Genomic DNA, 22,806 nt, shown 5'->3' on the forward strand with positions numbered 1-22,806 from the left:
TATGTAGCAGATTGTCCCTACAATAGTGACAATGATGAGGATGAGAAGAAGAAGGAGAAGGAAATGAAGGAAAAGAAAGAAAAGAAGAAGAAGATAACCTTCCAAAAGAAGAAGGGTGGAGGCTATGCGGTAACATGGGATAGTGATGGCTCTTCAAATAGTGATGACTCTAGTGATGATGATAAGAAGTCTCTCAAGAAGGCACTACCAAGCATCGCCATCAACAACAAGCCTTCCATCTTTGACACTCCATCTACTTGCCTCATGGCAAAGCCCAACAAGGAAAAATATGATGTGAGTGATGATGATTGTGAAAGTGATGATTGTAGGAGTGATGATGATGATGAGGAGTACTCAAAGGAGGAGCTCTTGGACATGTGTGAGCAAGTACATACTTGCTTTGAGATGAAAAAAAAGAGTGCAAAGAATTGCAAGAGAAAGTAAAATCTCTTGAGCAATCCTTTGATGAGCTCAATACCACTCATAAAAGGCTAATGGAAGCCCATAAGAAGCTTGGCAAAGCTCACTCTAAGCTTGAAAAAGCTCACTCCTCTCTCCTCGAGCAAGTCAAGAAGGAGGAAGCCAAGAAGGAGCAAGTAATTGTGTCATGTGATGTGGGACTAACATGTGATATTCTTGATGAATCATTTTATAAGCCCATTATTGTTGCTCCTACTAACCCTTCTTATAGCACTTCCACTTCTACTTCACCTTTGAGTGATGGTTTCACTTGTGATGCCTCACTAATGGTGGAAAATGAGACCCTCAAGAAGAAGATCAATGAGCTTACTCGTGCTTTAGGCAAAGCCTATGGTGGTGAGGACCGCTTGCTTATGTGCTTGAGTAGCCAAAGAAGTTCTCTCTACAAAGAGGGATTGGGCTATACCCCTAAGAAAGGCAAGGCGGCCTTTGCTCCTCACAAGACTAGTTTTTGAAGAACAATGGTTGGTATTACACTAGTTGCAAGCAAGTTGGTCACAAAGAGCATGATTGCAAGAACAAGAAATCACATGCTAAAGTATCCTCAATTAGATTTGATTATTGTTACATGCTTGTTAAGGGTGCCAATGGTGTGAAGGCTAAGTTTATTGGTGCAACAATTGTGGGCTCAAAGAAGAAAGTTATTTGGGTACTAAAGGCCTTAGTAACTAGCCTTCAAGGATCCAAGCAAGTTTGGGTACCTAAAAGGAATTGATCTTCTATTGTAGGTCAATAATAAAGTTAGAGGAATACATTAGGTGCTTGATAGTGGGTGCACACAACACATGACCGGTGATTCAAGAATGTTCAATTCAATCAACACAAATGAGAGCAATGGGGTTGATAGTATCACATTTGGTGACAATGGTAAAGGCAAAGTCAAAGGTCTTGGTAAGATTGCAATATCCAATGACTTGAGAATTTCTAATGTGCTACTAGTAGAGAGCTTGAACTTCAACCTATTGTCAGTAGCTCAATTATGTGATCTTGGTTTCAAGTGCATATTTGGTGTGGATGATGTAGACATCATAAGTGTAGATGGCTCTAACTTAATATTCAAAGGATTTAGATATGAGAATCTATACTTGATTGATTTCAATTCTAGAGAAGCTCAATTATCAACATGTTTGTTCACTAAGTCTAGTATGGGTTGGTTATGGCATAGAAGGCTTGGTCATGTTGGAATGAAATAATTGAACAAGTTGATTAAGCATGATCTAGTTAGAGGCTTGAAAGATGTCACATTTGAGAAGGATAAGCTATGTAGCGCATGTCAAGCTAGAAAGCAAGTTGGCAACACACACCCTAAGAAGAGCATGATGAGTACATCTAAGGCATTTGAGTTGTTGTGCATGGACTTGTTTGGACCAACCACATATACTAGCATTGGTGGAAACAAATATAGATTTATGATTGTGGATGATTTCACTAGATATACATGGGTGTTCTTTCTTATTGACAAGAGTGATGTGTTTGCAACCTTCAAGACATTCATCAAGAGAATTCACAATCATTTTGAAACAACCATCAAGAAAGTGAGAAGTGACAATGGAAGTGAATTCAAGAACACAAAAGTTGATGATTTGTGTGATGAGTTTGAGATTAGACATCAATTCTCGGCTAAGTACACTCCACAATCAAATGGCCTAGTTGAGAGGAAGAATAGAACTTTGATTGACATGGCAAGATCAATATTAAGTTAGTACAATGTGAGTCATTCATTTTGGGCCGAAGCAATCAACATGGCTTGCTACTATAGCAACTGACTCCATTGTCACCCCATGATGAAAAACTTTGTTGGATGTTGATTGGGTGAATGCTATGCATGAAGAGCTAAACAACTTCACAAGAAATCAAGTATGGGAGTTAGTTGAGAGGTCTAAGGATCATAATGTGATTGAAACCAAATGGGTCTTTGAAAACAAGCAAGATCAAGATGGGATAGTAGTAAGGAACAAAGCAAGATTAGTGACCCAAGGTTACACTCAAGTTGAAGGTCTTGACTTTGGAGAAACTTATGCCCTGGTTGCAAGATTGAAAGCAATTAGGATCTTGTTAGCCTATGCTTGTGCCCACAACATCAAGTTGTACCAAATGGATGTGAAGAGTGCATTTCTAAATGGGTACATCAATGAGCTTGTGTATGTTGAGCAACCACCCGGCTTTGAAGATGAGAAGAAACCCAACCATGTTTACAAGTTGAGAAAAGCTTTATATGGTTTGAAGCAAGCACCAAGAGCATGGTATGAGAAATTGAGTAATTTCCTACTCTCTAAGGGATTCATTATGGGCAAGGTTGACACCACTCTCTTTACCAAGAAGATTGGCAAGGACTTCTTTGTGTTGCAAATCTAGGTTGATGATATCATATTTATGATAGAACCGTCCAATTTATACAATATCAAGTACGGCTACCCCCGCTAAAACGTTGGCACGCACACACTTTCACTTATATAAACCTGGTAGTCCGCCGAGTGTCATAATAGACCTCAGTAAATCAACATCACAACCAAGACCATAATAGATTAAGCAAATACACATCACATACACAAAGTTTGCATTATAATTGAATTCACAAAAAAATAATACATACTGAGTTCAAATCTGATTAGAAGAAACAACATAGCTTTGAAATAATTATAATAACATAACTTAAAATACACTGCTAGCTTAAATTACATCCTCCAACAAAAGCATGTAGATGAGAAATAAATACAGAGTCGCCAAGCCCACTGGTGGTTAGCCACCATCTTTCGTAGGCCAAAAATTTCACCTGCAACATGGTGGAATAAACCCCAAGTACTCGAATGTACTCAGCTAGACTTACCCGACAGGAGAGAAATAAAAAGACTCTCAAGGATATGCAAGGCTTATTTCATAGAGCTGGTTTGATAGCATAGTTTTGCAAAAAGAGCATTACTATCATGAGTCCTTACTTTTAGTATTTATTCCATATTTTAGCATCAAGTTTAGTGAAGCTATTTAAGGCTAAGTTTACACCTGTTCTATAGCAATCACTTGATTAATAAGCACCACAATAGTAACCATATCTAGTTTATCATATAATCAGCATAACCATTATCTTTCATCATCTTACTGCGATGCTAAAGCTAGTTGAGTTTCTCACTATCCGAGAGAGACAGTGATTCGAATCGGTTGTAACCAGCTGGGCCAAACCCAAATCACACACCCATACTTCCCCGTCGGGGTCACGTTGGATAACCTTTTGCTCAAATTTGGGATCTCATGGGACTGAACTGGCCGCACCACCCAGGGGACAGCCGAAAGCTAGGTCACTCAGGCCCTACCTACCCATGGTCAATGCCTGCCTAACCGCACATCCTTACTCTCCTCCAATGATGCCCATTCTCAGTTCAAAACCCGGCCCGAATTCGAGGTACTTGGCTTCACAGTCGGAACAAGTTATTCGGCCATTATGTGAAAGGTATGTTCAATCTCGATAGAAGGTCCAACAACGGTACGGCCCTTAAATGACATAGGCGGGATCAACATAGCCAACCATCACCATTTGCATATAAGATCTCGCCCGATCTCCATTTATATAATCATCACATGGTTATTTTCCATGATAGCAAATATAGCCAACCGTGACCGAGTATCCACCTATATCTCGTAGGTGACATGAAATCACCCGACTTCTACCGGTCTAAGCCTGGCTAAGCATAAATCGACCTACACATACTAGTAAGGGTCAAGGTATGTATATATGGTGGACACGGTAAGTCATGCAACAACGGTTTCATCCAACTCATATAACTTAATGCATAGTACATAAAAGATAGACTCGAGTGCATTTATAAAAAGAGAGGGTAGGAGGCTTATAATGCTCCAGGGCTTGCCTAGAGTCCAACACTAGATCAGTTCAGTTAGGTTGCACCGTCTTGGGGAACATCTCCATTCCAGGCATGCACTCTAGGGGTCCTTCCATCTTCGAAATAGATCCACCAAATACAATCTTAGGTTCGGCTCCAACATCATGTCCTTCATGTGGTTCATCTAGCATACCAAGATGAGATGCACAATGCAGATGTATAAATGCAAAGAATGGCAATATGAGATGCATCACATAAAAGCATTTAGGTCAAGCATAGTTCCACGAGAAGACATAAGCACCTAGAGTTATTTAACTAAACATCACACAATCTATTATCGAGAGATAGCAAGCACATCAAGCTTGCCACACAAGTTAACTTAAGTTCAGATATTGCAAGCATTCACCAATCAAGAACTAACTAAACATGTTTAACCAACACAAGAACAAGTTAAAGCAATCAACATAAGCACATGCACATAATCTAGATAGCAGCACAGAAGGCACTTGTTTTAACCATAACTAGAGTTATAGGCATCCAACTAAGGTGATCCTAGACTTTATGGAAAGATTAGGGAATTGTCTACAACTTTGTTATTTACATCCAAAGTGATTCATTAGTTAACTAGGACAAAAACCACAAGGAATAAGAACTGCACAGCAAGGACAGAAAACTAACATGAACTTTAAAAATATATATCAGAAGTTCTACACATCTAATAAACTTGATTATTAACTTTCTAGAAATATTAATAAGTTATCTATAACTTTATTACTATCATCTCAAGACGAATCAATAGTTAACAAGACCAAACAATATGAAGAAGCAAATCTATCCAGACTTGGACAGATTCTAGCATTAAGCTTTAAGCATCTATATCTAGAGTTATAGACCACCAAAAGGTATGCCCTTTATTATTTTGGAAAGCTTATGAAAATCACTACAACTCTTTAATTATCACCCATGCATGATTCAAAAGTTATCTTAGTCAAAAAGGTACAACAAGGCAGCACTACATAGAGAGCAAGCAAAACCTGACAGGGAGATTGTAAAATCCATAACTCTCCGACCTGTTGTCCTAAAATCATAAAATTTTAGGACAACTAAAATGAGGGAGTTATATACAACTTTGTAATAGCCTCATTCACAGAAAACATCATTATCACTACGTAAATATCACCACAACAGAAACTGTACAAGCAGCCATTTTCAGCATACGTGTAACCAAGTCCTTCACTTGGTTCAACAACAAGATCACATATGTATATCTAATTACATGGATCTCAAACTACTACTAATATATTAAATTAGCATTTGTCATGGCTAACATGAAAAGCATATTAACATATCTTCAAAACATGGAGCTTACATAGTGATGCTTATCGCTTATTTTTATTCTATTGGCACTTGTTTACTAATTAGCAAACATGATATCATATAAAGGAGAGTGACCTGCCCCCAAGGTGATTTAGGGGCTGATATAAATCTTAATAACATACAAGTATTCAATAACATACATATAGCACACATCCAAACAAGGGTTAAAGCAAAGACTAGAAACTTGCGTAAGCCACATATTTATTAGTTATCATATTAACCAGAGGGCATACGTGTATGTATCTAAAAGCTCAAACCAAAACCAACACAACTCAGTAACATACCACTCAACAACATCTAGTAGAAGCATCACAAGAACATACATATGCTTGGTTACTATTATTAAGATTTCACTAATCCTTTATATATAAACCTATACATTAATTTTGAAGTGGTGTGGCAAACATCAAGTTTAGAGATGAGATTTTTATGGATGATAAATGATGAAAAAACATGATTACTGTAGAAATATTATATGCTCAGGTTTAGTATATTAATTACCACAATAAAAACAAAGTTTAATTGCGATAAAGCACGTGAGAGCAAAATAAATCTATAAATCAACATTTTCAGTAAACACATGGCCATATTAAGGTTCTTTAGGTTACAACAACATCATAAAAAGCTAGTGGAACTACATTTTATATTTTTACACACTTATATCATTTATAAACTATTTACCGAGCACTAGCAAGATTAAATCAATAACTCAGGCAAACAAGCACCAATGAAGCTAAAATTTTTATCATAGATCAATCATCACATGAGTAGCATACCATAAAAATTTCACATCAATTGGATCACAGAATCTACAGATATAAATTAAACACAGAAAACCCTAAACCAGCATAGATATAAATCTACAACAAAACTTTCTGCTAAAACATGCCCTATTATGTTTCTACTACATAGATATATTCACAAGGGTTCCAAAACATCTTCATTTGCTATTTTATTATTTTTCTACAATTTACTATGTATTTTTAAAGTTTCAGCCACATTATGCAAAAAGAAAAAGGATTAACAGATAAAGGAAAAAACACATTTGCATCAGGAACCCTGTAAATTTCACAAAATGAACCACAGATCAAAGCTACTATTCACATGAGTCTAGGGTTTCGCATCTGGACCCAACAAAAAGTTTCTATTTCCTTTTCCACCCTTCTCTTCTTCCTTCAAGTAGAGCACGGACGGGCACAGCAGAGGGGAGGCCAACACCGGCGATGGGGTGCTCGCCGATGGCAAGTGGCGGCGCTGGGGACTCACCTAGGTCTGCACGCACCCGAGGAGGGGGCTTAGCGAGGCAGCGGTAGCCCATGGTGGCTCAGCCATGAGCGCCAGCTGCCTACGGTGGATGCGGCGGCTAGCGGCAGGCCGGCTCCGGCGACTACGGTGGCGAGGAAGTGGCTGGAAGGTGTGGCATGGCAGGCAGTGGTGGCTGGAGTGAGCAGCGCAGTAGTGTGCTCTACTCTATCCTAGCCATGGCGAGCGAGAGCGTGAGAGACAGAGAGCGAGAGGGAGAGCAAGAGAAAGAGATCGAGGGAGCAACGCTCGGCTTCTCCAAATAGCAAGCATGAGCGAGGTAGCAAGCATGCACGATTGAGGGCAGCGAGGTGTCGAGCAAAGTGCACATGGGAGGGCGACGTGGCATATGACGTCTATGATCGGTCGGCCATGACGAGCTCTAGTTCAAAATCAGCTAAGGAGCTGACAATACCACCTCAAAAATACAATTGAAACTCCATATTCTCCCCTTCACATCTCTTAAACCGGTTAGTGATTTGTTCAACCAATTGCACCATGTGATAGAGCTACATGAGTACTACAACATTGCTTAAAGAATCTTGGTCAAATTCGAACTGGTTTGCGAGATATTAATTCCCAAAGAGGGCTACATGAAAACTGAAAACTGACGAAATTCAGTCCCAAACCTAGCCGATTTCTAGGAACCTGAAAACAGCAGTAGGTTCAGTTTTGGGAGCTCTTTTCGGCTAGGTTAGACACAAATCTAGGTCAATATCATTAAACAAAGTTTGCTCTACTCAACCAGAACTATAACTTTTATTTAAGGTTCAACTCTATGCAAGCACTCTAAGCTATATATCAACTTAGATCAAACTAGCATCATGAAAAGGCATTTTCTAGCAGACCAACACATACAAGCATATTTCAGCTAGAACACGAATATAAACTCTACTTGATTTTTTTATCTCGGGCTGTTCTAAGTTGTTTAGGTGATCAAACAACATTCACTTGCGTTACCAAGCATGATCATAAAGCAGAACATGGATAAATTAAGCATTTCATGGGATAAACATAGAGTAATAAAATACAATTTCATATGCTCATGCTCATGAATAAATGAATGATGCTTATGCTCATGCAATGCAAGTGCAAAATGCAAGCTTAACACCTAGGCAGGGTGTTACAATATTTGGATCTACCAATTAAGATTTTTGTGAGGAGTTTGGAAAGATGATGGCAAGTGAGTTTGAGATGTCCATGATGGAGAGCTTACCTACTTCCTTGGTCTTCAAATCAAACAAATGAAGGATGGGATATTTATGAGTCAAGGTAAGTACATCAAAGACATGCTCAAGAAGTTTGGAATGGATGATGCTAAAGCTATTAGTACACCAAAGGGGACAAATAAAAACTTGGATAGTGATGCTATTGGCAACATGGTGGATCAAAAGTTGTATTGCTCTATGATTGGAAGCCTACTCTATGTGACCGCGTCAAGGCCAGATGTCATGTTTAGTGTGTGCATGTGTGCAAGATTTTAAGCCTCACCAAGAGAAAGTCACTTGAAGGCAACCAAGAGAATATTGAGGTACTTGAAGCATACACAAAATGTTGGCTTGTGGTATCCTAAAAGAGCTAAGTTTTAGCTTGTTGGATATTTGGACTCGGACTATGCGGGATGCAAGGTTGAAAGGAAGAGCACATCGGGCACTTGTCAATTGTTGGAAAGATCACTTGTTTCATGGTCATCAAAGAAGCAAAATAGTGTTGCATTATCAACCGCCAAAGCCAAATACATATCCACCGGTAGTTGTTGTGCACAAATACTTTGAATCAAGGCCACCTTGAATGACTTTGGAATCAAGTTCAAGAAAGTGCCATTGCTATGTGACAATGAGAGTGCAATCAAGCTAACCAATAATCTAGTTCAACATGAAAGAACAAAGCACATTGATGTCCACCACCATTTCATAAGAGATCATCAACAAAAAGGGGGCATTTGCATTGAGAGTGTGGGCACCGAAGATCAACTTGCTGATATATTCACCAAGCCACTAGATGAAAAGAGGTTTTGCAAGCTAAGGAATGAGTTGAATATATTGGATTTCTCAAATATGTGTTGATGCACCCCCACTCATATGACATGCCTATCCTTCGAGTAACCAAGGTAAAAGTTGATTGGCATGCATATATTCTTTGCTAAGGACTTGTGTAGTGCATCTAGTCATTCCTCACTTTCAATAGGCTCATTCATGAAAATCAAATGAATTTGATGTTTGTATGGTACCACTATTGCTTCTATGCTTGATTTGATCTAGTGGTAGCATATGACATGTTTGTGGGCTTTGCAATCCTAGTGTTTGATCTAGAAAATGAACTATAAGTGTTTAACTCAACATGGTCAAGATAACCCTTACAATGATGTGTGAAGAAGCTTGTCCTTGGATCAAACCAAGTTAAATATCTTTGGCAAGTGTTCTAGTTTGGACAAAATTGGAAAAATGATCCTCACCCCATTGATTGACTTTGATAATCTTAACCTATCTAAAGTTGAACTTTTGTGGTTATTGATGACAAAGGGGAAGAAATTAGTGCACAAAGATAGGGAAAAGATGACAAAGGGGAAAACTTTGACATAGGGGGAGAAATATAAAAAGTAAGGGGGTCAATTAAAATTTGAAGCACACAAGTAGGGGGAGCAAGCTCATAAACTTGTATGTTGCATTTGTATGTGCATTACATATATTTGCCTGCATGGCACAAGTTTTTAAATTCAATATCCATGCTTGTGTGGTGTATGCTAGATTGTAGAAAATGATTGATGAAATAAAAAATAACATGCATAGGATAGCTAGATATTCATTGAACTTTTACAAGTGGTACTAGAGCCTTGCTTCTAATGTTGATCTCACAAGATATCTAGTTATTTGTGTTTTTCAAGTGGTATCTAGTAAACCATGGTGCTAAGGATGGTGTTCAAATGGCAACTCCAATTGGTATCATGCTTCAAAGGTCCATTCTTTACACCTTAGCATCATTTGGTAGCTATTACTCTCCCAAACTTCTTATCCATGCATATGTGCAAGCCTTCAAATCCAAACTCTTAGCACATATGTAGGGGAAGCTAATACTACCAATTTGGGTTTATAAAACTTGTCCATATCCTTTACACATGGTAATATGCTTGGGCAAGCAACATGAATCCCAAAAGATTTCATTGAATATCTTTGTAAATAGGTTATCATCAATTACCAAAAAGGGAGAGATTAAAAACCCTAGTTTAGTTTTGGATAATTGATGAAACCTAGGACTAATGTTTGATCTAAGTGTGTGATTTAGATGAGGTAGTCCAATCCAAGTGGTGAAGCTAGATGATGGTCATGGTGAAGGTGATGACCACAAAAGAGATGATCAAGTGCTTAACATTTGGAAAAGAAGAAAGAGAAGAATAAAAATGGGCTCAAGGCAAAGGTATAATGATATGAGCTATTTTGGTTTGCACTCAAGACACCATAGAAGGTGTAAGTGATTTAGGATCAATAGCCATACTATAAAGAGGGGAAATCTTTGGCTAAGCGGTTATCGAGTGCCACTAGGTGACATGACTCTTACATATGCATTTAGGAACCTAATGTGCTATCTTTGACCCTTGTAAAATGCTTTGAAAAATGCTAACACATGAGCACATGAGTTGTACACATTGTGGTTAGCAACTTGGAAGCAAGGGTGAAGAGGTTGAGGACTTAGAAAAAGTAAAGGAGGAGAAAGTCCTTGACTGGACGCAACTGTCGGGGTGGACCTGCGCGTCCGGTCATTTATAGCGTGGTGGCGCTGCATTGGCCGAGGACAAGGAGAAGCGACCGAATGCTGGCCTCGGACGTAGGGCATGCATTTGGTCAGTTGTTCTAGAGGCAGCGTAGAGTAAGGCAGCGATCGGACGCAGGAGAGAGTGCGCGATCAGACATGCAGGGGCTATGTCAGGTCCGCACTAACGTACGCTGGCGTCAATATTGTGGGCGCATGTAGAGGAGTAGAGTGATGACCGGACGCCCAGGCACGTCAGGTCACCTCTGACTAGACGCATCCGGTCAACATTTATCGGCTCTAGAACCTCTCTGGAAACGATCTGACGCACAGTGTATGAGAGTCAGATCACTTGAACATTGAGTCTGGTCTTAATTTAAGTGCTGATGCGTGAGAACTTGACCGTTGGAGATCAGTGGGTGGGATTCAAAGCACTAACTTGTGGATGGCCCAATGGCGATCGGATGTTGGCCGATCGGACGCTGGGTGCGTCCGATTAACCCGAGAGCTCCCAATGGCTCTCTGAGCTTTGGGGCTCTATAAATAGGAAGGTACCGGCTTGGGGCTCACTCATGGTATTTTGACATACTTGACATCCTTATGAGCCTAAGCAAAGACCTCCCACTCATCTTCATCATTGATTCATCATCATAGTGAGATTGGGAGTGATTACAAGTGCATTTGCTTGAGTGATTGCATATAGTGGCACTTGGGGATCGTTGTGGCTACGAATTTCTTGTTTCTCTTGGTGGTTGCCTCCACCTAGATGGTTTGGAGCAGCGGAGGAGCTTCGGCATGTGTTGGTTATTGTGCGTGGCCGGCTTCGGTGATTGTGAGTGGTCTTGTACCTTCCTCGGCGGAGAGCCGAATGGTAAGTCTAGTGGATTGCTCGTATCATTGAGTTACCTCACTTGTGGGTAGGTTCTTGCAGTGTCCATTTGTTAGACGAGGTTCATGCAACACCTCTTAGCCACCGAACCACCAAGTATTGGTCGACAAACAGAGAGTAGCGTGCCAGCAAACACGTGAACCTCGGGAGAAAAATCTTGTGTCTCTTGTATGATTGGATTTCTCCCGGTGATTGGATTAACTTCATATTGTGATTGGTTCACCCCTCTACTCAGCGGTATAATCACGCTACTCACTCCTTTACATTTCTTGCAAACTAGTTGACAAGCTCTTTAGTGTAGTTAATCTTTGAGAGCTTGTTAGTTCGGTTAGTGTGGCTCTTTAGGTAGTCTTTAAGAGCACACTAGCTTAGTGAGTAGTGACTTAGCTCTTATGTGTACCTAGTGATCATAGCAACTATAATTATTGGGATAGGTGGCTTGCAATCCTTGTAGAGCTAGAGCAAAATTGCTTTACGCCTTTGTTGTACTAATCAATTGATGTAGTGCCTTGTAGATTTTTAAATAGGCTATTTACCCCCTATAGCCATATTAGGACCTTTCAACTTCTTCAAGGTCACCACCACCAATGACCCCATTATCCACCGCCTTGCCGAGAATGACACGGCCACAGTCTTCGCCACTAACACCATGCTGGGTGCACTCATGTGTGCGCCCCGAAGCGTCCAGTCCCGAGACATCATCATTTAGTGTGTTGACAACTTGACAACTTCTTCGTGTGCCCCCATCCAGGTGCTAGAGGTGGAAGACAAAGCTGACGAGTGGGGCCCACCTAGTGTGAAAGGGAGCTAAAGGACCCGGCCATCAGAGACGGATTGAGAGGAGCAGGTCAGGGGCAGCAAGGACATTTCGTGTGCCTATGCTGACTGGGCGCCAACATGTCAGGTAGACATAGCGTGTCACATGCGCAAAAGTAGTAAAATGGATGTTAAAACTTCTCTCATCTGATAAATTTGTAATTTCCATACTACAGATGAGAAACGAACGAGTGACATAATAATGGTAAATATGTAAATTTCCCATGAAATCCTCGAGAACTATGAACCGAAGGCGACCTTCCCACCTCCTTGCTCCCCACCCTGAACCAGCTAAAGGCTGCCGCTGCCCCTGCTCATCGCTGAGATGCTGCCCCCCTACCAGCACCGATCCCGCCAGCGTGGCCGCAGTTGGCTTCAATTTGTTTCTTTCTTGAGCCTTTTACCTATGTGCCATTAAAAAAGTTTATAATTACACACAAGCTACTAAAAAGTTGAGCGCATATAGGTGCCACTGCTCTAAACTTCTTTGCCTTATAAGCCATTCCATCCAAATACAGCGCTAACTGTGGCTAACGGATGGGGGAAAAGACAAGCATGCCCTCAGGAAGAAGAGGCTATCTGATGGTCTAGAAATATAAAATTCTCAGATTGTTCATTCACCAACATGCAAAATATTATAGCTCTATTACATCATCATTTCATACCATCCAAATGATTTCATACCACAAAAGCCAAGGTGTTCTCTAGGAGTACAGCACCAATGCATCATCAAAACAACATGGTGGAGTCACATTTGTTCATTCCAGCAGCAGTTGCTTCTTACTTCTGGTATTTTCAGCTTGGCTAGATGGGTCAGCTGGAGCCTTGCTGCTTGTTTCCCTAGCTAGAGTGGCAGACACATCTTTCCTTGGTGTAAGCTTCTTCTTCAATCCAATCTTCCTCCTTGGTGTATGAATTATAGCAGTTGAAGCTTCCTGTGGCTCATGTTGAACTACAGCATCTTCAAAATAAGGGGCAAGGTGCACAACTTGAATAGGAATTGTTTCGTTGGATCTAGTTCTAGATCTTGTGGTACATGAAACATGAAGTTTAGTGTGAGCTGTTGGCATTGCAAAAAATTAGAAAGAAATGGAGAAGTGGCATACCTTCTAGAGAAAGGAGTAGTAGTAGATACTAAAGTACTGTTGCTACTTCCTTAGATTTGGAGACAGATGATGAAGAAGAGGATTTTCTCTTTCTTTTCTTGTGTACAGCATTCTCCACTGCCTCATTGGGAGGGAACACCATCCTTGTGACCACAACAATGCTTGTCTCTGTGTTAGCTTTAGCTACCTTTTTCTACCTCTTCTTTGGCAGACCCCTGCAGGTAAAATTTTAGTTATGTTAGATTATTTAATGCAGTTCATATCATATATGAATAAATGTAACTGAGAGAAGTTCATCTGTCAGCCTCTATTGCAGCTATGTCTGCTAGACTCCCATTCTTGTAGGTGTACTAGTGGTGCCCTAACTCATGGCATATTGGACACTCATGTCTCTTTGATTTTTTTCTGTTACCTCCTTCAACTGCCCCTTTGTACCTGCTCTTTCTTCTACCAGCTGTGGACTTAAGCAGGGGAGGATGCATGAAGAATCTATGTGTGGCATCAGGCCACATAGACTTATTAGGAATAGATGGGATGGCACCTTCATATGCAGCTTTGAATTTGGCCACACAATAGCATTCATCCACATGGTCTTCTAGCTTTTCACCAGGTATAGATGTTATGTAGGCAATTGCATGCTTGCATGGTATTCTTGACCCTTGCCAAGCCCTGCAGGAACATGTCATGTTTCTTAAGTCCACAACAAATCTGAATCCAGTCCCCCTTAGCACAAACTTCAGCAACTCCATCATGTATTGTGATGACCTCAATGTCTAGGTTGAAGCTGCCTTCCCTCAGCTGCTGCATAACATGAAGTAGAATCTTTCCCACAAACTTTTTTGCCACCTTTTTCTTGTATTCCATTTAATCAACAACTTCTACCTTATGGTATCCATCAAATCATCAATGTGCTTGGCCTTCTCTGCCTTTATCCAGTTATTGAAGGACTCAGCCAAATTATTGGTTACATAATCCATCTTGGAATCTGTGCCAAACTGACTTCTGGTCCATAGCTTCTTGTGATTCTATTGCAGGTACTTCATTGCCTCAGTACTCCCACAGCAGTAAACTCTATACCTTCTTGTGTCACTCTTTTCAATGTCATAATGAAACTCATGTTTGACAGCATGTGAAGCTAAAACCAGCTTAAATGCATACATGTTTCTATACACACTGCCTACTATTATAGGAGGATCCTTCTTGTCATACTCAGCATCAGACATATGATCAGGCTCATTATCTTTAACAATGTCATCTACATCCTCCATTTTATAATTATCATCATCATCAGACACAGATTCATCATCACTGTCTGTTTCACAGTATGTATCTGCATTAGATCCATCACCATCCATTTGTTTGTTGCAACCTTGACTCTGAGGTTTTGGAGATGGTGGATGTTGAGGACCAAGGTCTATATACAACCCTTCCTCATCAACACCCAAATGCTCATTGGATGGGTTTGGGTTAGCCAGGTATTCATCATCTGCAGTTTCACTTTGGGTATGGCTTGGTTGTGCAATGCTAGGACAAGGCAGTGAAGGGGTCAAGGGGTTCTCCACAGACTGCCAAGAACAGCTAAAATCCCAAGAAGAAATTTCAGGAGGCTTAGTACTGGGGTTGTGGTAACCAAAAGTCAGGAAGCAGCACTTGGAAGCATTATATTTTGCAAACATGTCAAATAAATCTTGGTTGGTGCAAACTTGGATGTTCATCCGTCTCTCAATGCAGAAGTAAAACAATCTCATAACATCCCTATAATTTGAAGGATACTTATTCTCAACTTCAGCAACCAGATCTATAAAGTTGGTACGATCAGCATCGACGACTTTGTTTAAGCTAAACCACCGAGCACAAGTATGACGAGCAATTATCTAGATTTATAGGTTGTAGCTACTAGCCGGGTCCATCCTACATATGAAGAACAACAAATTCACATACATCTATCTATCTAAAATTACAGTATATCAACCACGACTACTACACCTAACTGACCACAATCACAAGGACCAAGCAATCGAAGCGGAAAAAAACCCCTAAAAATGATACTCACCCGTCAGGAAGCTAAGGTGGTCGGTCGCCCCCGCGCGCCCCCTTGTTCGCGGCCATGCGCCGCCAATCCGGAGGATCCATCCACTTCCTTGCTCCACTACCTCATTCCACGCCGCAAGCACGGGGGATTAGGGGTTCTTCTCTCCGCACCGCAGCCACAAGTAGGGCTGGATTGTCGACGCCGCTAGGGTGTGGGGGAAGAGGACTCAAGCGAGATGGGAAGAGTGAGGGACTAAGGTGGTTATCAATCGTAGTCAACACGGTCTGCACTGTCCAAGAGCAACATAGACAATTTTATTGGCCGATTCCACCTGTAAAGGCTATCAAACAATGAAAAATAAATAAAATAAGAATGGAATGGTTTGTAAAGTAAAGAAGTTTAGAGCAGTGACACTACCGTCAAATTTTTTAATAGTTTATGCGTAATTAGCCACCTTTTTTATGAACACAGGTAAAAGGCTCCTCTTTCTTCGCCCAGTGGAAGAGCAACTGGAGGACGCGCAGCCGCCGCTCCTCCGTCCTCCGCGCCGGGGTCCGGCCCACGCTTCGGCCGCCATCCACGGATTTCCCCACTTGGCCACCACTGGTGCTTGTGCACGTTGATGGCGATGCCGCCCATCAAAGCTGGCCCCACCTCCCTCGCCGGCGATCTCCGTGCCGTTGCTGAGATCCTGCTCCTTCTCCCGTCGCCTGCCGCCCTCGTCCGCGCCGCGCTCGCCTCGAGGCGCTGGCTCCAGATCGCATCCTCCCCCGGGTTCCTCCGCAGGTACCGCTCCCGCCACGCCTCGTCGCCCCTGCTCGGCCTCTACGTTCCCAGGGCGCACACCGGGCTTCCCTCATTCCAGCTCGCGGATTCAGTCCGCTCCGACCGCGCCCTCGCCAAATTCGTGCGCGGGGGCGACTTCGGTCTCACCGGTCTCGAGAGCCATCCGGATTGGCGCCTCCTTGACTGCCACAATGGCCGCCTCCTACTCTCTAGAGGCGAATCACGCGCCGTGTTCGACCCAGCGTCCGCCCGCGAACCTGTTTGGCTTCCGCAGAATAGCCCCCTCCCAGGTACCATTATTTCTGAATGTTTGCTGCAAGGCCATAGCGACGATGTGGCGTCGTTCCGTGTGGTCTCTGTGCAGCAGCGTGGCCATGATCAGCTGTTGCGAGCTGCCGAGTACCACTCAGATACTCGCCAGTGGCATTGCCACCAGTGGGTGAAGGACATTAACAGACCTCAACATGACCAGGCGATGCACGCCGGTCGGTTCATCTTTTGGAGATATGATGACACTTCATCGCTCTTGCTTGACACGGCCACTATGGAATTCTTCATCCTTGGTCTCCCATTTACGTTCTTCCAAGAGTCAATGTATGCCATAGGAGACACTGAGGATGGTATGTGCTGCCTTGTGGGCCTTGTCGGTAGCATTAACAATCTCCATTTGCAAGTGTGGTTGCTAAAGGAGAATGGTGCTGCCAAGATGTGGGAGCCAGAGAGGAAAAGTCTAGTGAGCCAAGTGCTTGGCAGGGATATCCAATTGCGTCAAGTCCATGCAGTAACCAATGGACTAGCTCTTCTATGCTGGGACCAATCCCGCCAGTTTGCCATCAATCTGAAGAAAATGTGTATCGATTCTGAGTTTGAGTGCAGCGCTCTTGGTTATCCTTTGCAAATGCCATGGCCACCTGCTGTGCTGGTTGAAACTACTCATGGTATGTGATCCACACCTTAGACAGATGTTCAACAACAAAAAAGTACGAGCAAAGTGCACTTTTTGGTTACTACTTACACTGACAATTGTGTTGACTTTGCTGCAGAGACCATTAATTATGTTGTGGATCTTGTAACGCAAAACTTTTCGGCAATTGAAGAAATTCAGGTATTTTTGAATTGTACCCAATTTCTATTTCTATCAAAAGATATCCAAGTTTTTTATGTCCCAAGTCCCAACCATATGTGAAAATTGCCTTAAGCATCTTTGTTCAGTCAAATTTAACAGCTGCACTTTATACTCCTGACTCTTGCTATAGTTGTAATTTTTTTTTTTTTTTTTTTTGCCACTAAGAGCATCTCCAGTTTCCAAAACCCACTCCCAATCTTGTTTTTTCAACAAGATTGAAAAAAGACCACTCTCCAACAACTCCTTATCTCAACTCCCAATCTTTCCGCACTTGGGAAAATTAACCCAATCGTGCGAGATGGAAGGACGTGGGAAAGAATAAGGAAGGAGTAAGGGCATGGTTCCCAATACAAATGTACAAGAGAGAGAAAGTATAAAAGTGGTTGGGGATGATTTGGAAGAAGTCCAGGATTCCTGATGTAAAACTGCCTAGGAGCGAGATTTTGGAAATGGTTGGAGGAACCCAACAAATACACTCCCAACTTTTTTTTATCCACTTTGAAAACTCATTGATTCACCAGTTGTTTTTTTGGGAACTATTAGAGATGCTCTAAGATTAATATAGTTGTTGCCACTAAGATTAACATGTTGCTTCAAACTTCTTCTTTTTTTTTGCAAAACTTTGCTCTTTTATAATATTACAATTGTTTCTTGTTTTTTTAGACAGAGATGATGGTTGACATCCATTGCAACAAGGTGGCTCACAGAAGCGAGATAGTTCCCAGTAGCAAGCTGGATCATGTTGGTGAGATGATCCACTGTAATCAAATGGACCCCCATGGCACTGAAATGGATCAAGGTATTGAGATGATTCATGGTAGTTACACGAATGAGTCAGCGACACTGACCAAATCTAGATTTGGCAGTGAGATGGTCTCCAGTGATCATGGTGGTGAGAAGATCCACTGTCACGAAACTGTCATCCAGGGCAGTGAGATTTTTCAAGGTATTGAGACAACTCAAGATAATGGCACTGCTGAGGTGACACCACCAACCACATCAAGATGTGGCAATGACATGGATCACAGCGATGAGATGATCCACTGCAACCAAATGGTTATTTGTGGCAGTGGGATGGTTCAAGGTATTGACATGACTCATGGTAATTACACTGGTGAGGCAGCACCAACCACATCAAGACATTGCAGCGAAATGGTCCCTGTTAGCAAGAATAATCATGGTGGTTTAATGACCCATTGTAACCAAATGATCATCCATGACAGGGAAATGGTTCAAGGTATTGAGATGACTCTTGGTAAGAACACTGCTGAGGTGACACCTCCAACCATCGCAAAATATCGGAGAAAGAACTCCATCATCTGGAAACATTTCGCTACTGAAACCGATTCTGATGGATGCACACGAGCATGCTGTAAGTATTGCAGGAGGTCCTTTGCCTGCTCCAGAACATCAGGCACTAGCCATCTAAAGAGGCACCTCACCCTAGGTTCATGTCCTGCATTGAAAGGTCAAGTGCCACCTTCAGCAGGAGGGGCACGACATTGTGGCAGCGGTGCTGCAGAGAAACCTTCTAAGAGGCAATGCACATATGCCGACCCTGCAGATGATGCACTTAATCGGAACTACAATATATCATATCTGGGGAAGATGGATATTCTGACTGAGGTATTTAAGTATTTTACCCAATTTCTGTTTATGTTTAAAACAATGCAGCAGTGTATTTTTCAAACACAAGCAGTAGTAGTCTGCCTCTGCGTCTTTGTTATACCACATTTTATTTAATTGTATTTTGTACCATTCGACATTTAGTCCTTTTGTAAGAAAAATGTGCACCTTAGTCTCGGTCTAAAACTGTTCACTTTGCAGCCTCTAACTACAAAACAAGGAAATGAATACTCAATATCAAAATGCTTAAAAGTGTTACATGACATGGACGATGTGTCAGATGAGATAAAGCATCTTGCATTTCATGTTCTTAAGGATGCAACAAATCGAGAGATTTTTATGAGCTATGAATCAAGACTTCGTGGTTTATGGTTGAAGAAGGAAGTTAACAAGCTTGGAACATAATTGACTCCTTGTAAGTCTTGCTGTATTTGCACTCTATTTTGCAACTCCTTTTTGTTTGCATTTGTTCAAGCTTGAAAATTTTAGTTTCAAGATTGCATTTTTTGGAGTAATGTGTGATGAGCTTGTTACTAATGTGCTCTGAGCCTTTGATTGTCAGTTAGCACCCTGGCTGCACCATAAATACATTTTTTTTCGAAAAACTTATGCACTTATAAACTCATGTCATCTAATCAATGGTGAAGCTATGCTGCTCAGTAATCAGTAGCGATTTTGTTTTGTAGCTCCTACCTTGTGGTTCAGTTGCATTTCTCTCCTATTTAAAAAACAAGTAAGCAATTCACCTCCATCCGTTTGTCACCTTTCCTCTCATGCGCCGACAGATGGGGCCACGTTCCACCTCCCATTCCTCCGCAGAGCCTCCCAGTTTGCCCCTTGGCTCTGCAACGCCACCTCCCCTCCCTCCGCCTCACGGATGTGCTGTCTCCCCTAGCGCCTTCCATGGTGCCGTTGTGCCGTCCTCCACACCGCATTCCTGCATTTCCCACTCGTCACCTGCGCCTGTCTGTTCCACTCCCATGTTCCTTCATGTCGCACGTTCTGCTTGCCCCTCCCATCGTCCACCTGTCGCCGCCTGCACGCTCCCAATCACCCATCAGTGCGCGCAACTCCATTAGCCCTCGGCTTTAGGATCGAGCGTGACATCTGACCTGATGAACCTTGTGACCCTGTCGTGGAAGACCAGGAGTCCAGGACGCACCGGCACCAAGGCTAATGTTGGCACCTGGCTAAGACAATTCCAGCAATGCCCTGTCAGCTTATCAGTGTTAGAAATTGTCTCAGGTTTGGTCAATGGAGACGAAGTCACAAGGGGCCTAACAGCCCTACTAATGGTCCATGATATGTGGACTCAACAGACTCTTGTTGAGTAATGAGATTTCTTATTCCTTTAGAGCTGACAACTTTTTGGTTAGCTTAAAAATCAGTACGTACGCCTGGCAGCTTTCTGGTTAATGTAAAATAGGTATGCAAGTCTCACATGCCATGTGTGGCTCTCGTTCACCATCTTAATGATTAGAATACAGGAAAGGTCTTATTTTCTGAACACACTCAAAGTAGACAAAAAGATTGTTAACGTACATTTGATGATATATGAACAAAACAGTACCATGCTATTCCTTTTTTTTGTGACTACTACCGTGCTATTCCTATTGAAAAGTAGTTATTCCATGACGGCATGTTTATCTCTATTTCCCACATCCAGGTGAGAACAGTTTGGATTCTTATATCCTTATTACAAGAACTGGGATTCTGAGTCTTTCTTATTGTGGCAGCACAGCTGCTTATATAAAGTGGAAAATCTGCTTTGCATGGTAATGCATACAACCATCTTGACATACCATCCAGCACAGATGACATGCAAAATAAGAATTTGACATGATATTGGTGCTGGCTATAAGAAGTTGACATGGAGGCAATCTTTGTAATACAGCTATGTACTTTGCTTTGTATTGAACTGAGAAATAGGTATACTAGCTCTATTGATTGTGTATCTTCTGATTGGAGCTTTTGCTTCAGTACTGCTGCCAACATAGGTGACATGCAAAATGTATCTGATGCTAGCAAACCTATATGATACCTCTTTATAACTGTGAGATATTTGTTACTTCCTAATTTTACATGTCATTCTTTCGGAACAAGGCTTTATGATTCAGGTACCATTAATTGATTGATTTAAGGATTTTTATGGCTAGCCTATTGTATTTTAGAGTTGTACTTCGGCACATTTCCAGTTATGTTCACCTGGGTGGCATGAATTGGCTATTCAAGAACAAAATGTGAGGAAGCTGCCAACATGAATTAGAACAAATTTTCTTTTAAGATATATATGTCAAATTGAGATTTGTCGCACTTGAAAGTTGAATAGGGAAAGAACAGAAGCTATGCTCTACTGCAAAGTGATTTTTGGCACACTATTTTACAGAATCCACGTTAACACTTATGTGTCTTTGAAGCATAATAAGGGTGATGGATTTGTGATCCTTTGAGAACAAATTTTCCTTTCAACCTGCAAGTAGCATTCATAGCTATGACTGTGGAAATAAATTAGTTTGATATAATTTATGATGCCTGTAGCAATGCAGGGCCATTAGCTAGTATATGAAAGAATGGTATATCTCCTCTCATGAACTGTTGTAATTCAGTTGATATAACACTTTAACACCTGACTGATGACGGTTCATACTTCGGCATCTCGTCCACAAATACCAGTTTCTTACTTTCTTATTTCTGCAGACCGTTGTGTAATCTGAGTACACAAGACAAGTTCAAGCAAAAAAAGCATACAGCCATGATTTTCTTTCTTTCGATGCCATACTATTCAGCCTTCTTTAACTAAGCAAACATAATACAAAGGATATAAAAGAATAGTTTTCTGAATGGCAAGGCCCTTCTAAGAATTGGAACTTATTTTTGTGGCTGGAAGAAGTTCATGTCGATTCTGCTGTTTTGCCCTCTGTTTTTTGTGCGCAACATTCAGCTTGAATATTTCAGTTCCAAGATCTTACCGTTTGGTGCAATGTGACTTCATTGCTGGTTGCGCCCTGGAAATATTTTTTTTACAGGACTCATGCACTTATGAACACAAAAGGTGGTATTTTGTGATAACCCTGTCACGTGGTATTTTCTTAACCCTGTGGTTGAGATTTCTTGATGAAATATCTCTAGGAAGGTTTTTCCCTTTTTTAACAGCATTTGGTGTGCTAACAACTTGGGAAGCCACCACAGGAACTTCTTCAACATTCCTCTTAAATCCATTGAAACAGCTCCAGGGAAGCTTAATCTTACGTAGAATATACTTCTCCCACATGATCTGGCCATGACACAGTGGCCTCAACCGTGTCAACGAGTGCTGCAAAAGTGATATCAAACGTGCTCCGCTTACTCGAGCAACGGCTCTGAATCATGAAAGGGACAACTTTCTTTTCTCCGAGGAACTACGAACCAACCCTATATCCTTGGAGGCTCTATTTTCCCTTGAACTCTCAGCTGAACTTCGAATGTAACCGGATCAATAAATACAACTGCGCTTGATGGGTGTGGGGGGTACGGCCCCCCAAGACATGGGCCGTACCATCGGATGTGGCTCAGCCCACAAGATCAAGGCGTGCACGGTGCTGCTCAGCGTATACCGCAAGACATCGTATAGTACCAAATAGGATACTTACTTTATAACCCTACCTCATCCAGAGTATATAAAGAGAGGTAGGGATCCCCTAGCGGAT

At 41.6% G+C, this 22,806-nt stretch overlaps 1 protein-coding gene across 1 annotated transcript; it reads left to right on the plus strand.

Annotated features, from left to right (window-relative positions):
• Nucleotides 1-16,072: 16,072 nt before the first annotated feature.
• Nucleotides 16,073-21,354, plus strand: LOC136511926 (uncharacterized). The gene is made up of 5 exons (XM_066505948.1): nt 16,073-17,306; nt 17,412-17,473; nt 18,158-19,120; nt 19,322-19,535; nt 20,787-21,354. Exons 1-4 carry the CDS (start codon nt 16,205-16,207, stop codon nt 19,523-19,525), a joined length of 2,331 nt encoding a protein of 776 aa, XP_066362045.1. The 5' UTR covers nt 16,073-16,204; the 3' UTR covers nt 19,526-19,535; nt 20,787-21,354.
• The last annotated feature ends 1,452 nt before the right edge of the window (nt 21,355-22,806 follow it).

Source organism: Miscanthus floridulus, chromosome 16, assembly GCF_019320115.1.
Source record: "Miscanthus floridulus cultivar M001 chromosome 16, ASM1932011v1, whole genome shotgun sequence".
NCBI classification, from domain to species: domain Eukaryota; kingdom Viridiplantae; phylum Streptophyta; class Magnoliopsida; order Poales; family Poaceae; genus Miscanthus; species Miscanthus floridulus.